This window comes from Macaca nemestrina, chromosome 6 (assembly GCF_043159975.1).
Source record: "Macaca nemestrina isolate mMacNem1 chromosome 6, mMacNem.hap1, whole genome shotgun sequence".
Lineage (NCBI taxonomy): Eukaryota > Metazoa > Chordata > Mammalia > Primates > Cercopithecidae > Macaca > Macaca nemestrina.
Genome location: NC_092130.1, coordinates 55,679,751 through 55,693,952, shown reverse-complemented (window position 1 = coordinate 55,693,952; position 14,202 = coordinate 55,679,751). Strand labels below are relative to the sequence as shown.

At 39.6% G+C, this 14,202-nt stretch overlaps 1 protein-coding gene across 9 annotated transcripts in view; it reads right to left on the bottom strand.

Moving 5' to 3' along the window:
* The window catches only part of LOC105463153 (zinc finger protein 608), a 117,636-nt gene that overhangs the window by 92,213 nt on the left and 11,221 nt on the right, over positions 1-14,202 (bottom strand). The window contains exon 1 of one of the 9 annotated variants that reach the window (XM_071098536.1): positions 1,587-4,320. The exons of the other annotated variants lie outside the window; for them this stretch is intronic. Within the exon in view, the coding sequence (XP_070954637.1) occupies positions 1,587-1,640 (54 nt within the window). The 5' untranslated portion in view covers positions 1,641-4,320. Of the gene's footprint in view, positions 1-1,586; positions 4,321-14,202 lie in introns of those variants that run through there. 9 annotated transcript variants of the gene reach the window in all.

The window sequence follows — 14,202 nt, the reverse complement described above, 5'->3', positions numbered from 1 at the left end:
GAGACATTTCCTATTCCAAGGTTAAGAAATAAAAATTTTTGGCTGGGCACAGTGGTTCACACCTGTAATCCCAGCACTTTGGGAGGCCGAGGTGAGCGGATCACCTGAAGCCAGGAGTTCGGGACCTGCCTGGCCAACATTGTGAAACCTCATCTCTACTAAAAGTACAAAAATCAGCCGGTCGTGGGGGTGGGCACCTGTAATTCCAGCCACTCGAGAGGCTGAGGCAGGAGAATCACTTGAACCTAGGAGGCAGAGGTTGCAATGACCAGAGATCGTGCCACTGCACTCCAGGCTGGGTGATGGAGTGAGATGCTGACTCAATCAATCAATCTGACTATACAGTTTAAGATATTCGCACAGGGTAGGGGGAGGAACAGCATAAACAGAATCAAACGACAAATGAAGAGATGGGAAAAAATATTTGCAAAGCATATAAAAAAATTTGCAAAACACACGAAAAAATTATATATTTAATAATTATACAATGAAATACTTAAAAGTCAGTAAGACATGGCCAACAGCTCACTAGAAAATTAATCAAAGGTTATAAGTTATCAATATTTAGGAAAATAAATACAATGGCTTGTACACATGAAAAATGCAAATTAAAATATATTACTATCAGATTAGCACAGATTAAAGCCAGAAAATTATAACTCACAGTGTTAAATTGTAGAAATTACAGGTAATTCATGTTCCACAGTTGCTGGGAATGCAAATGGATGCGATCAAGTTGGGGGGGCAATTAAATTTTGAAACATACATGTGCAAAGATGTTCAAAGGAACATTTTAAAGGTGCAGATCAGTTTCTTTAAAATGCTGTGATTTGTATAAGGGGACAAAAATATAAATATATATTCTTGAACATATGGGGACTATTTCGAGGACATACAAAACTGTTCAAAATAATTGGCTCTAGGGAACAGGCTGGAGGGCATAAGGGGGAAGTAAAACCTACTTTTCATTATATAACATTTTAGTATAGTTTGAACTTTTACCAATTTCTGACCTGCTTTTTTAATTTAAAAAAAAATAGTCAAAAAGTAATAAATGCAACTAATTTCTCGGGGCTCTAGGCCAGTCTCCTAAGTAGGAAACATGTTCAAACCCAGGGAGTATGCAAGGAGTGCAAGAAAAAAAAAAAAGACTGACATTTCTATTTGTATTATTACCTCGTCATTTCCAATTTTTTGTTATTTGTAACTTTAGTAAACATCAACTATGTTAATTCAATAGCACGTGTGTGTGCGTGTGTGTGTGTGTACACAACCAGAGACACCTGGAAAACATTCTCTGGGGAAAGTAATACTCTTTCAATCAATGTCTTCAGAGAAAGTTACCATTTTGTCCACTTTCTGAAAAAGGACTCAATATTTACGATCTTGCATGTTAAATCAGTTGATATAATTCACACGAGGTAACGTCATCTCCCCTAACCACTGAGAAATGAGAATGAAATCAAAAGCCAGAGGTTAAGCTTAGGATCAGTTCCCACACACTGAGATACTTTTAGAACTTAAGTCACAGCCTGTCCCTCCTCTGCTCAAAGCCCCCCAGTCCCTCCCACCTTTCTAAGTCTTACTTGGTTCTGGAAGGCTCTTGGGAGCCTGGCCTCAAGCTCCATCTTAGATTTCATCTTCTGGAACTCTCCTCTCTCTCTTATCCAGCTTCAGTCACTCTGGTGTCTCCTCAAACACACCAAATACACTCTCCCTCTCCCCCACCCCTGGGGGATTATGGTACACAAGCCCTGAGTCTAAAAAGTTCCCTCCACAAGGGGGCCAAATGGCTCCTAACTGTACTCAGGTCCCTACTCAAACATAAACAAATAAAATTCTTATTTTCCACTGTCTCTCTCTACCACATTCTCCTGCTTGATTCTCCCTTAGAGCACGTAACGCCAACCAAAATATATGTGTTTGTCTGGAATAAATTTTAATATAAGCGTCATGAAAGCAGAGTCTTGGTTTCTTCACTACTGTACCTCCAGGACCCAGACTGTGCTAGGCATATAATAGACATTCAAAAAAATTTTCGCTGAGGCAATATTTTTACTAGGTATTTTTGCTGGGTAAACAAAGTAAGGAATGAATAAAGGAATGAACGAATGAACAAATGAAAGCACAGATTGAGACCTGCTTTTACACCTCCCCCATTCTAATTATTTTTGCTGTCAGAATACAAAGTGGCCAAAGCTTCTAAACTGTAGGAGGAGGCAAGGAAGTGAATATTTAACTGCTGTCTATGACTTGTGTATTTTTTTAATCCCTTAACATAGCAACAATACTCTGCACAGTGATAAAATGAAAACGCTCTAGTACTGTACCACCCCTAAATCTGTACATATTCTCTGACTTTCTCCGTTAATAATGGCGGACTGTGCTAGCTCCAGAGACCCATGGATGCACCCTATTCCAGGACACTGTCTCCTCTCTCTCTAGTATGGACAGCTCTTCTCCATCCCTCTCTCATCATTCCCATCAGCATACAAACAGGCTGTGAGAGTTCTCCACTTTTAAAAAAGTGATAGATATTCCCTGATCTCTTTGCCTCTTACAGAAAAAAAGGGTGCTATATTAATAGTGTCCTGCTTTTTCTCACCTCCCACAAAAAATCCAAGCACTCTAATCAGACTTTTTATTTCCCCATCACTACCCTTTACCCCAGAAGCCATTTGTGCTAATGTCACCAAGAATCAATTCTGAGTCTCATTTTAACCTGACTTCTTGGCAGCAGTTGACACAGCTGATCACACCTTCCTTGCTAGAATTTCTTCAATTGCTTTCCAGAAACACCAGACTGGCTGGGTTTTCTTCCCCTTCAATGGGCACGGCATTGGCTCCTACTGCTCCATAGCCCACCTCTGGGCCCTAGCCTTTTCCATCGATACTAACTCTAGAGGTGACCTCTTCCAGCCCAATAACTTTAAAGCCCACCTATTTGCCCATAGGTGTCTACAGCCCTGGCCTTCCTGTGGACGGACCATAATCACTTGGCAGCCACAGGATATATCAAATATGAGTCACAATTCTTGATTCCATCCACCTCCAAAATCCAGATATTTTCCTTAATTCTCATTCTTTCACAACTCCACATATATCCATATCCTCATTATCTCAAGACAATGTGACCACTTCTTGCCACCACTTCCATGCCTACACCAAAGAAGCCTATCTTCTCTCAACAGGACCACTGAAAAAGTCCTGTAACTGATTTCCCTTGTCCACTTCTTGCCTCTTTACATTCAATTCTCCACACAACAGTCAACAGTAAGATTTGCTTTAAAAAAAAAAAAAAAAAAAAGTCACTCCCTTGCTCAAAATTCTGAAATGGTTTCTCATCACATTCATGCTAAAATCCAAATTCCTTACAATACAAATTCCTACAAGGCCCTGCAATCCAAATTCCTTAAAATACAAATTCCTACAAGGCCCTGCATGACCTGGCCTCTGCCCAACTCCCAGTCCAATCTGGATATGGTCTGTGCGCCCAACACATTGCATGTGTGTTACCTGAGTGGATTTAACAGCATGTGCAGTCAGTCAAGAAACAGACTAGGAAGCACCTCTAGAAAAAAAAAGTGCAAATATCCAATCATTTGGGATTCCAGGCTTTAGATCCTCTCTCAATTCAGCATCAGTTGCTGAATCCGCTCTTTCTCTCCCATCTCAAGCTTGTACTTAACAAGCTTTCTACCCTTGTAATAGAGCTTCAAAATCACAGTGAGATCCCGCACTTCAACTTCATCCCTTTACCTATAGTTCACAGCACCAAAGGTCTTGGAGTGACAGCAACAGAGTTTTGCTACAAGTAGGCAAATCTCCTCCAGTAAATTTCTTCTCCACTGTGTTCTAAATGTGCCAGGATTTTCAATAGAAAATTTCACAACCCTGTGCTCTGTCAACCCTAAAACCCTCTCCTCTCCCCAAGTCAAGGCTTCAGAGGAAATAAAAAGTATCACTGCTCATACAAGCTATATTGAGTTTATCACATCCATTGTCTTTCCGACTTCTGTCCTTGGGATTCCAGTGGCCTTGACCTTGTATAGCTGCCCTCACAGTATCTTTGTCAGTTTATGCACACTACTTCTCTTATTTCTATTTCTCAAATCAATTTCATTGGGTATGTTAGAAATATGCAGAAATTCTAGAAATGAATGTATATGTAAAAATATATTAACAAATATGGAAAAAATAACTATATAACATTTACACTACTCTCAAGATGGTATCAATCCTCAGGATCTCGTTTTCTTACTAGGTCCTTATTGAACTTCACTTCTTAGTTATAAAAGTCCCTTAAAAAAATCAGACCAAAAAAAAAAAAAAAAAAACCTCACACACATCAGATATAGCTTCAACCTCATCAGTTATATCTTGTTGCCAGCTCCAAGTATCTTTTTTTTTTTTTTTTTTTTAGACGGAGGTTTGCTCTTGTCACACAGGCTAGAGTGCAATGGCATCATCTCAGCTCACCACAACCTCCATCTCCCGGATTAAAGCGATTCTCTTTCCTCAGCCTCCCGAGTAGTGAGGATTACAGACAGGCACGTGCCACCACGCCCAACTAATTTTGTATTGTTAGTAGAGACAGAGTTTCTCCATGTTGGTCAGGCTGGTCTCGAACTCACAACCTCAGGTGATCTGCCCACTTGGGCCTCCCAAAGTGCTGGGATTACAGGGGTGAGCCACTGCACCTGGCCCCAAGTATCTTAAGAAACATCTGTAAAGGAGGTTCTCTCCAAACACAGCTTTATAAATAGGCAGAAGAGATGATTGCTCAAAGGTGTGATTTAAGACACCAGGAAAGCTCTTATGCCTCTCCTCCTATCAGACCAGTCCCTACCTTTGAATTCCATACCTTGGTCTTGAAAAGTCGACTCACGATGGGATAAAGGTGCTATCTTAAAATCACCTTAAGGGTCATTCAGTAGGTTGGTAGTGGAGGGCAAAGCTCTTAATAAATGGAGAAAACAAGAGGCTTTAGGTGGATAGGAACATATCCGAAAGATATTTTCAGAAGGAACTTAGCCAAGGGGATCAAAGCAAAGATCACCTCTGCTTTGCAGTGGCTGACCTTTTGTTTATCTAGCTCTCCCATGCTACTGGCAATAATAACAGCCTCACAGACATGTATAGTACTCACTCCTCCACAGGAAGCACCTTCTCTTGACCTATCTTACACAGATGTTCCATAATCTGAAAATCACTGTCCCAACATGGCTGGCCTTCTGCTTATCTTCCTTACCATGCAAGACAACCTCAAACTCGTTCCTTAGCCATGTTTAAATGCGAGGACTCAATAATCAAATATGACAGCAATTGATATATGATAAATACAAATACATTTAGCTCATTTATCTATACTTCCTGAATATTATTCAATTATGTTGATTTATAAATACTTGAGCATATTTCCACTCTAGTGCAAGAAATATATCCATGTTGCTTGCATTGTAGACTATAGTACCATAAACCCCACCCACTCAAACAATGCCGACTTTATCAACAGCCCCATAGCCTCACCTTCTGTCCTGCTATTTCCTAAACCCCATGACACATCACTCTTCTTTCTCTTCTTATAATTCCAGGTAACACAAATAAAATTCACTATAGAACCCTATTAGCCCACCAACTTCAAAGCTAATTTATGGGCCCAAGATTTAGGTCAGCAGTATTCTAACTCTACAAAAGGGGAGGGAGACCAATTTCTGTCCTTTGAGCTCTCATCTGCACAGGAAGCAACCAGAAGGAGGAGGTCCTGAGTCGCTTCAAAAGCATCAGTTCTGATTACTGTACTCATTCTGGAATGGCCATCAAATGCAAGAAGTGTGAAGAAGAAATGGATGCTGTTTTAAAAGAAGGCTCATCCTGACACAGCACACTAATCACCATCTCACTGTCCCTTTCACAAGCTTACTCCCTCTTTGAGCTTACAGCTGCAGTTTGGGAAGAACAGGCTGGCCCAGTCCTCGGAGAACATCCCAGAGAGGAAGACAAGCCAATGGAAGTCCTGAGTGAGAGGGACATTTGCCCTAATGTTTGGTGAGATACCTAACAATGCCCCTAAACCAAGGATAGCCAGTGGCAGGAAAGTGGTATCTTAACACACTGGAGGGGAAACCTATTCTGAGCCCAAGAGAGGCTAAACACTCACATTTAGGAAACACTTAAGAACAGAACATAGTAAATCCTTAAACATTAAAAATTACTCCTCTTGTAGGTTGTATTGGTTCAGGCTGTTGCAACAAATTCTTTAAGCTGTTCCTTGACTGTAAATACCGTACTTCTATATGTGTATATGTTTAAGTATATATGTCTATGTGTGTTTATAAATATAAAATATACATATATGCTATATTTAGTGATCTGTGGTTACTTTTATTTCTTTTTTGTTGTTTACTTGTTGTTTCCCGCACTCCCCCAAAGGGTACTTTGAAATCTTTCCAGTTTTTACAATTAAACCTAACCATCTGGACAAAAATCTTCACATTCACTAAATTAGTCACAGATTTTGTGGGTAAGCTGAGAAAGTAAATGCTATGCTCAGTGCTAGGATTTAAACCACATCTACCACAGCAAAACACTCTCTCTCCAATAATCTCTCCAATTATGCACGCACATTCAGGCTCAAATAACATGGAAGCAACTACACCTCACTGCACAGATTTGTACAATTAGTATTATTCCTTAGATCCCAAAGTAACAACAAATCCAAAGTAAAATTATTCAAAAAGCTTTCAGAATTTATTTTACAGACAAAAGATAAAACAGTGCCTATTTTTTCACCACCATTTAACTTCCTCCTACTCCTGGTGTGTGCTGGCAAGCTGCTCACCAAATGCACAAGTGATTTGAAGAGATCTGTGTTTATGTGTTAAACACTGGCAAAAATGTGATTTGAATACATAGGGCATTTTCTAGATGTTTCAAGTGTAAAAGCCTTTGACCCTCTTCAGAGTTTACTGTAAGTATCAAAAAAGGAAAATTTAACATGTTTAAGATCCAATATACTTACAGAACCGAAATCCAACAAGGGCAAGTGATTTCGTGTTGTCATCCAATCACCAGTATAAAACTATAGATATTACAGAATTTCTATCAATCTAAAACAAGACAGGATTATCTGCTGGAAGTAACTCTCGCAGATGTACTGACTCCAGGTAACTGGGAAAGACTGATTTTTACAAGGAAATAATGTACAGAAATTTATAGCAGGCTTACGGATGCAAATGCTAGTGTTTCAAAGGAGACTTTAAGCCTTTAATATGAGCTAAGAGAGGCAGTATTAGACTTTGGTGTAAACAGGTTTATAGAAATCATTTTCAGAGTGTCTTAGGTTGGCATTTTTCCTTTCACATTGTATATGGGCAACAAAAAGGATCCACATCTGTAGTATACAGAACAGGTTAGAGAGGAGAAGCAAGAGACAAGAACTCTTGTTAATATTAAATTTTGAGGGGCTGAAAGCTCAGCACTTACTCTCCATTCTTTATGCTACATGTAAGCACATATTAAACTTACTGAATTAAATTGTGTGTTACAGGGCGGTGTTTTATAAATCCTCAGAAGCATTCATATAGTGGAGGCACCGACAATTTGATAAAAAGCTTTCTTTCCAGGAAGGATTAAAACCGTAGAGCTATTTCAAGATTGCAAAGCCTCTAAGCTGTCACAAATACTAAGAGAAGCCATGTTTATCTGTGCACTTTTGTTTTGGTTTGCTAAGTAAACCTGGACTGAGCACATGTTAACATTCAAACAACCAAAGAAATCACAGGTAGGTGAGCATCTGCAGGTGTTCCCACTGGTAAGACATGATTTTTTTTTTTTAATAACTTTTTAAAAATGTGTTTACACAAATTTGGTCTGCTTAGTGACTACAGCAGTGGTAAGTTTTTTGTTTTTTGGGTTTTTTTTTGAGACAGAGTCTCGCTCTGTCGCCCAGGCTGGAATGCAGTGGCGCAGTGTCAGCTCACTGCAACCTCCACCTCCCGGGTTCAAGCAATTCTCCTGTTTCAGCTTCCTGAGTAGCTGGGGTTATAGGCCCGGCCAAGTTACATCATACTTAAAAGTTTGGAGTTTTAGGCCAGGTGTGGTGGCTCACGCCTGTAATCTCGGCACTTTGGGAGGCGGAGGCAGGCAGACTACCTGAGGCCAGGAGTTCGAGACCAGCCATGGGCAACATGGTGAAACCCCGTCTCAACTAAAAATATAAAAATTAGCCGGGCGTGGTGGTGGGTGTCTGTAATCCCAGCTACTGGGGAGGTTGAGGCAGGAGAATCGCTTGAACCTGGGAGGCAGAGGTTGCAGTGAGGCGAGATCGTGCCACTGCACTCCAGTCTGGGTGACAGAGAGAGACTCTGTCTCAAAAAAACAAAAAAAAGAGTTTGGAGTTTTAGACGTTAACAGAAGTAAAATCCAGTCTCTTTCCTCACTAATATGGAAAATATTAACAGGAAAGAATCAGGAATGAGCAATCGCACATTAAAAAGTGAGTAGCAGTTTGACAAGACCGAAACTACTTAGACCTAATTTTTTACACTCTCTTTGCTCCCCAATTCCTACAATCCTTCTCTTGTTCACTGCCCCTCAGAAGAAACAGATCTATATAATGAAGCTATCAGCCATTATTTGGACTCAAAAATCATGCCATTTCAAAAGGATACCAAAATAATAAATAATAGCAGAACTTAAAGCTAGGAGAAAAACAAAACAAGATCACTTTAAGCCAAGTAAGATATTTAAAATTTCAATGTATCAAATATGCATCAATAAACAAATGATTTTAATGTTATAGAAGAACATGCTTTTTCATGGCATGCATCCTGAGCTATCAAAAAGAGACAATTTATATACAAAAGAGCAGATTAAGATAAAGGGTTTCACTCCCAAGATTAAAGTAAAAATAAGAACAGTGAGTTGGGGAGTGTTTAGAAAGATACTTCTAGAAAACAACACTAGATCTTTCCAGAAAACTATTTATTCACAAGAAGATTAGAAGGACAAACTGCAACTACAACATGGACAAATGCCATGATTTCTGGTCATCCAGTCCTTAGAAAAAGGGTTTTTTTGTTTGTTGAAAGAAAAAAAAAAAAAGAGAATGACATTCAGGCTGCCAGGCAACTGCTTTTCCCCCTCCAAAACTGCTGTACCACTTCACTGCTGTTGCTGGAGAGTCCCTTTCTATTCAGAAACAGGGCTAACTAATGAAATCGTGGGGAATTTCTATAAACGGTCCCAATTATTCAAGAGAATGCATTGTCTAGGGCCCTTGCAACAAAAGCTCTACCACAACTACCCTCTTTCCCACACACCTTTCTACTTTTTACTCCCTACCTCCACTACCACCATTCCTCCGTAAGTGAGCAAAAAGGAAGATTCCCCAAGTTTTCTAGCCCCTCTCTCAGCTAAAAGAATCTTAAGATTTTTGCTTCCTGACCAGGGAGCACAGAAATAACCTGCCTCCCCGCACCCCCCGCTTCTTCCCTGCCTCTGTACAGCTTAAAAAAATGCACTTGGCCAGGCAGTTCTCTCCATTAAACAATTCATTCTTCTTTTGCTTTCTTTGTGAAAAAAAGGGTAAAAACAGCTGAGCATGATCACAAAACATAACATTGGGCATTCAATTTCTGTACCTTACGGCCTCATTCTTTCACCTCATCCATAGGATTTGGCGACGGAGTAAATCTTAATCTGCAAACAAATGGTTTGCTCTACAATTAAACCATTCATTCTCTCTCTCTTTCTCTTCCCCCACCCTGCCCCCCTATTTGGCCGCTGCCCAACCCAAAGTCTTCTAGGTTCTTCCATTATTTAGCTCTCCCAATGGTTAAAAAGCAATAAGCTCATTTGGAGTTTATAAAACTATGCACCATCAACAAAAGCATGTAATGCTTCCAAGATGCACAGTGGCTTCTACAAGCACAATGAGGAGCTGTGTATAGTCTCCCCCCAAACAAAAATGCCCAGGCCCCAATTAAGCACCCTGGGGGCTTTCAAAGCAGTTATGCTAAGTTGCAAATACAGCAAGATCCACTTGAACTCCAACTGTCTTGTGTGCTTTTCCTCCCAAGGTAGGGAAAAAGCCGGGGCAGACTGACCTCATTAAAGGGTAATTAGTGAACCCCAGGACTTGAGGGGCTACCACAATCATTGCTATTGTGAGCATTTCACTACGGGGCCACTATTTTTTTCTTTTTTTAACCCAGGAGGTCTCTGCACTCTGAAGGCCCAACATTTTAAATTTTTAAGGATTTCAATCTGGCTGTTTTTTTCTACTACTAGTCATTGAGTAAGAAGAAAGGAAGCAATACAAAGAGTACGCCAACTTCTTTTGTGGGATTCTGGCATATCTAAAAATAAGCTTTTAGAAAATCATTTAAATAATGTATACTCTATATATCTAAGAAATAATTTTGAATAGGTTTTGTGGAAACAAAATGAAATAAATTTTCCACCTCCTGATTAGAGATTGAAAGTGGCACATAAAAGAGCATTAGAAATCAATCAATATAGGGTTTTATGACTGTATATGATAAAGATGTTTTAAAAAAAACTCATGCAGCCATTTACATGCGCAGTTGTTACTCAGAAACTAATACACAGTGATGCGATCAACATAACCACTTTACCATCAATAAAATCCTTCACACCTCTTTAAAGCCCATTATTACTGTTGATATCAATCTGCCAAGATGCTTGAGGACTAAATTCTACTATAAAATGCACCAGTAAATTTCGCTGTTTACATTAAGAGTAGCACCTTTTCACAAATACTAATCCAGAGATCCACTGCCTTGGCACTAAAATTCTCCAGTACTTGAGAAAGCAGTCTTTAAGGCAAGTAATAAAATGGTTGTCTTAACTTGACATTCTCAGCAACCAAGATTGAAACAACTCTAATATTTACATATAACCAGGGGGATCAACATCTTTGTTTAAAAAAAAAAAAAAATTCACCGAAAGAGAGGAAATGGAGTTGGGGTGATGGGTGATGATCACCCTCTAAACAGAACAATCCCAGAGCTAGGTCCATTCTCCTAACATTGGCGTAAGGAGGGAGTGGGAAGACCAAAGTCACAGGAACCCACCTACTATACTGATCTCAGCACAACCGGCCCAGCCGCTCACTGAGGGAGGGTGTGCTCCAGAGACCTACACAAAAACTTGGGTACACATTAATGCCCACAGTAACTTCTTTAATGCTGCCGTTAGATTTGTGCCAAGCCAATTAATCACCCAATTCGTTTATTTGGCTTTACAGCTTTTGAATATTGAATGAAAGAATTTAAAAGTGTGGAACAAAAGTCTTTGTGTTTTGGCCAAAGTATACTTAAGCTATATTTAGAAGGAAATGTGTGTGTATATTTCTCTTTTATTAAAACACTGCATAGGGACCCTTCCTTAGCCAAACATCCTTGTTTTGTTTATTTTAGAAATACTACAAAATTTATTTGCATTACTTAAACATATGCAATACATTTTGGGAAATCTTGAAAAGATGGAAAAGGCTTATTAAGTGATGGGGGGCAACATAGTTGCTTTGTTTTGTTTTAATGTACTCAGTATATTCGGCTTTCGGGAAAAAATGCAAACCCTGGAAGTCATTCCAAACAGTTGGAAACTCTTCCTCTTAAAGTAAATCCAAGGGCTCAAAAAATAAATATTCAAGAGCATTAATTTGTTTCTAGATGTGTGCGTGCAAGTAAAACAGCAGTCATAATGTGGAAATTTCAGTCACATTTTGCAACTAATTGGAAGCAGATTAGAATTCTGCCTCAGGGGAACGTTGTCAAACTAGAAGCTGGAGCAAATGAAGAAAGAGGTGAGGGCGTCGTGAAGAGCTGACAGATTTACAGCGCTCAGGGCCATAAACGGGTCCCCGGCGGGAAGAAGGGCGCGTCCCCGGCTGCACGCCCCCGCCGCCCCGTCGGGAGCGCGCAGCCCCGGGCCCGAAGTGCCAGCGGCCACGCCCCCAAGAGCCCAGGACCCTCCATCTGCTCCCACAGTGAAAACAATAAACGGACCTGCTGACGTGCGAATGATAAGATAGAAAACCTGCACACTGATAAACTGGAGGATGCAAAAGTCAAAGGGAGAGAAGGCTTCTTTATTTTAAGAATGGGGGAAGGGAAGAGCAAAAGAAAGCAGATTGTGGAGGATAATACAGCAATGGAGTAATGTTTAGAAACAGCTGCTCGCTTTCTACTTCAGTGTCTGGCATCTGCTGCGGCATCATGGGAAAGGCTGTTGAAAGATTTGGGCAAGGAATGTAAATGGAGACAATTGACCAAATGGAGTTGGATGCGGAGAGGCTCAATTGCTCTGTTTTAACATCATGTTGCTCCCTTTTGGGAGCAGAAACAAACAATATTACTTAACTCAAATTACACCTTCAGAGAAGTTTAAAGATTTGGGAATACGAATCGCTTTTCAATTACTGAAGATGTCAAACGATATAGGGGGATAAAATCTAGTTGCAGCCTCCACTTCTCAAAGTGTTGAGCTCATCTTCCACACATCTTCACAGAAGCTAAATGGAAGTAGCTTCCTCCGTGTTTCAATTATTTTGGAAAAAAAGATGTTTAATCACCACTGCTTACTTCTTAACTGGCTCAAGGGATAGTTTCTATTTGTTGTGCCTATTTTCCCCTTCGCTGCAAAGATTCAGCTCTAATTTCATTTCCATCACAAAAGAACTGGCAAATAACTAAAGCACGGGAACACATAACTAAAGTGCTGCTGTGCTAGTCATAAGCCTATAATAAAGCACAGATTTGATAGTATTATCCATGTACTGTGGTGAACCACACACAAATAAACAGTTCTCCATGAAGAATGAAAACCCAAGGCTTCAACCCTTCCAGTTCAAACATTTTTGTTGTTTTTAACATGAGCCATCCATAAAATCAGTCAAGGAAGTGACAGGAAATCCAGAAGTAATCTGTCCTGGCTATGCACACTTCGGAAAAAAAAAAGTTAGAAGATGCTTTCCAACTCATCCTGATGATGTTTGAGGTGAAGAATGGATAAAACTGTAAAATCTAGGCACAAAAACAAAAGGTACTTTTATGCCAGCTGAATTCAAACATATGATGAGTGTAGTTTAAAAATTTTTTTTTAAAAAAAAGTACATTTCCTCCAGCGTGGGGAAAATTTTCTAACCTAACTAGGAACAACTTAGACACAATCTTTGAACCTTCAGTGACTAATGCGAAGGACAAAAAGGTGTACCGAAAGCGGCCAGAGGGCCAGATGTGCTTTCCTAAGAAACTAAACCAGGAGTTTTCTTTAATCAAAAGGACAAACAGTGACTTCCAGGAGTTTATGAAAGTGTGACCAATTGGAACTTTGTCGTCTGTTGCTAATTGAGGCATATAAAAGAGTCCACTTCTTAAAACATACTACAAACACTTTTTTAAAAATTCTCTGCCACATGACAAAAACCAGAATCGAGTTGACTGGTAGAAGATCAGCGCAACCAAAGACCAAGCTATTATTTCAAACTGTCAGGGGAAGGCAGTAAAATTGCTACCAGGTCTCCTTAAGTTACCCTTCAATAAAAAGAAGCCATCAGGGAAATAAGAGGAAAAGAAAACACATCAAAACCTTAAAAGTCCCTTTAAGTAAAATTATTCGTCTGTGGCACCATGCCATCTGCTCTCTGGTTAACATAATAAGCCAATTCCACAACCTAAATATCTGCTTTCTGAAATCATTATGTACAACACAAAATATAATCCATATATTTTTACTTGCTTTTTAAACTGTAAAAGCTACATTCATGTGGCATTATTGGAATATGCCTAAATGTCCCTGTAGACACATTTTTCTTAAGGTGCTAGCTGACAATGAGGCTTCCCTGGAGGCAGAAAGCTCAGTGGTTGGGCTGGAATAGTCACAGTGAATAATAATCAAACTAGGTCGGGGGGTGGAGATGAGAAAGAAGAGAAAGTGGCTTTGAAAAACCCACAGAAGTATTTGTTCATCATTTCAAACCTATTTGTTCTAACCGAAACACCCTTTCCTTTGTGTTCTCTATTACAATTATATATATTATATAAAAAGGTATATATTAGACCTTTAAGTTTTCATTTAGTTTCACTGGGGAGAAAAGCCTTCTGAATACCAGATGGGATCCCTGTGGTTCAAAGCCTAGTGACCTAGCAAAATACAAGTATTTGCTTTGTGATC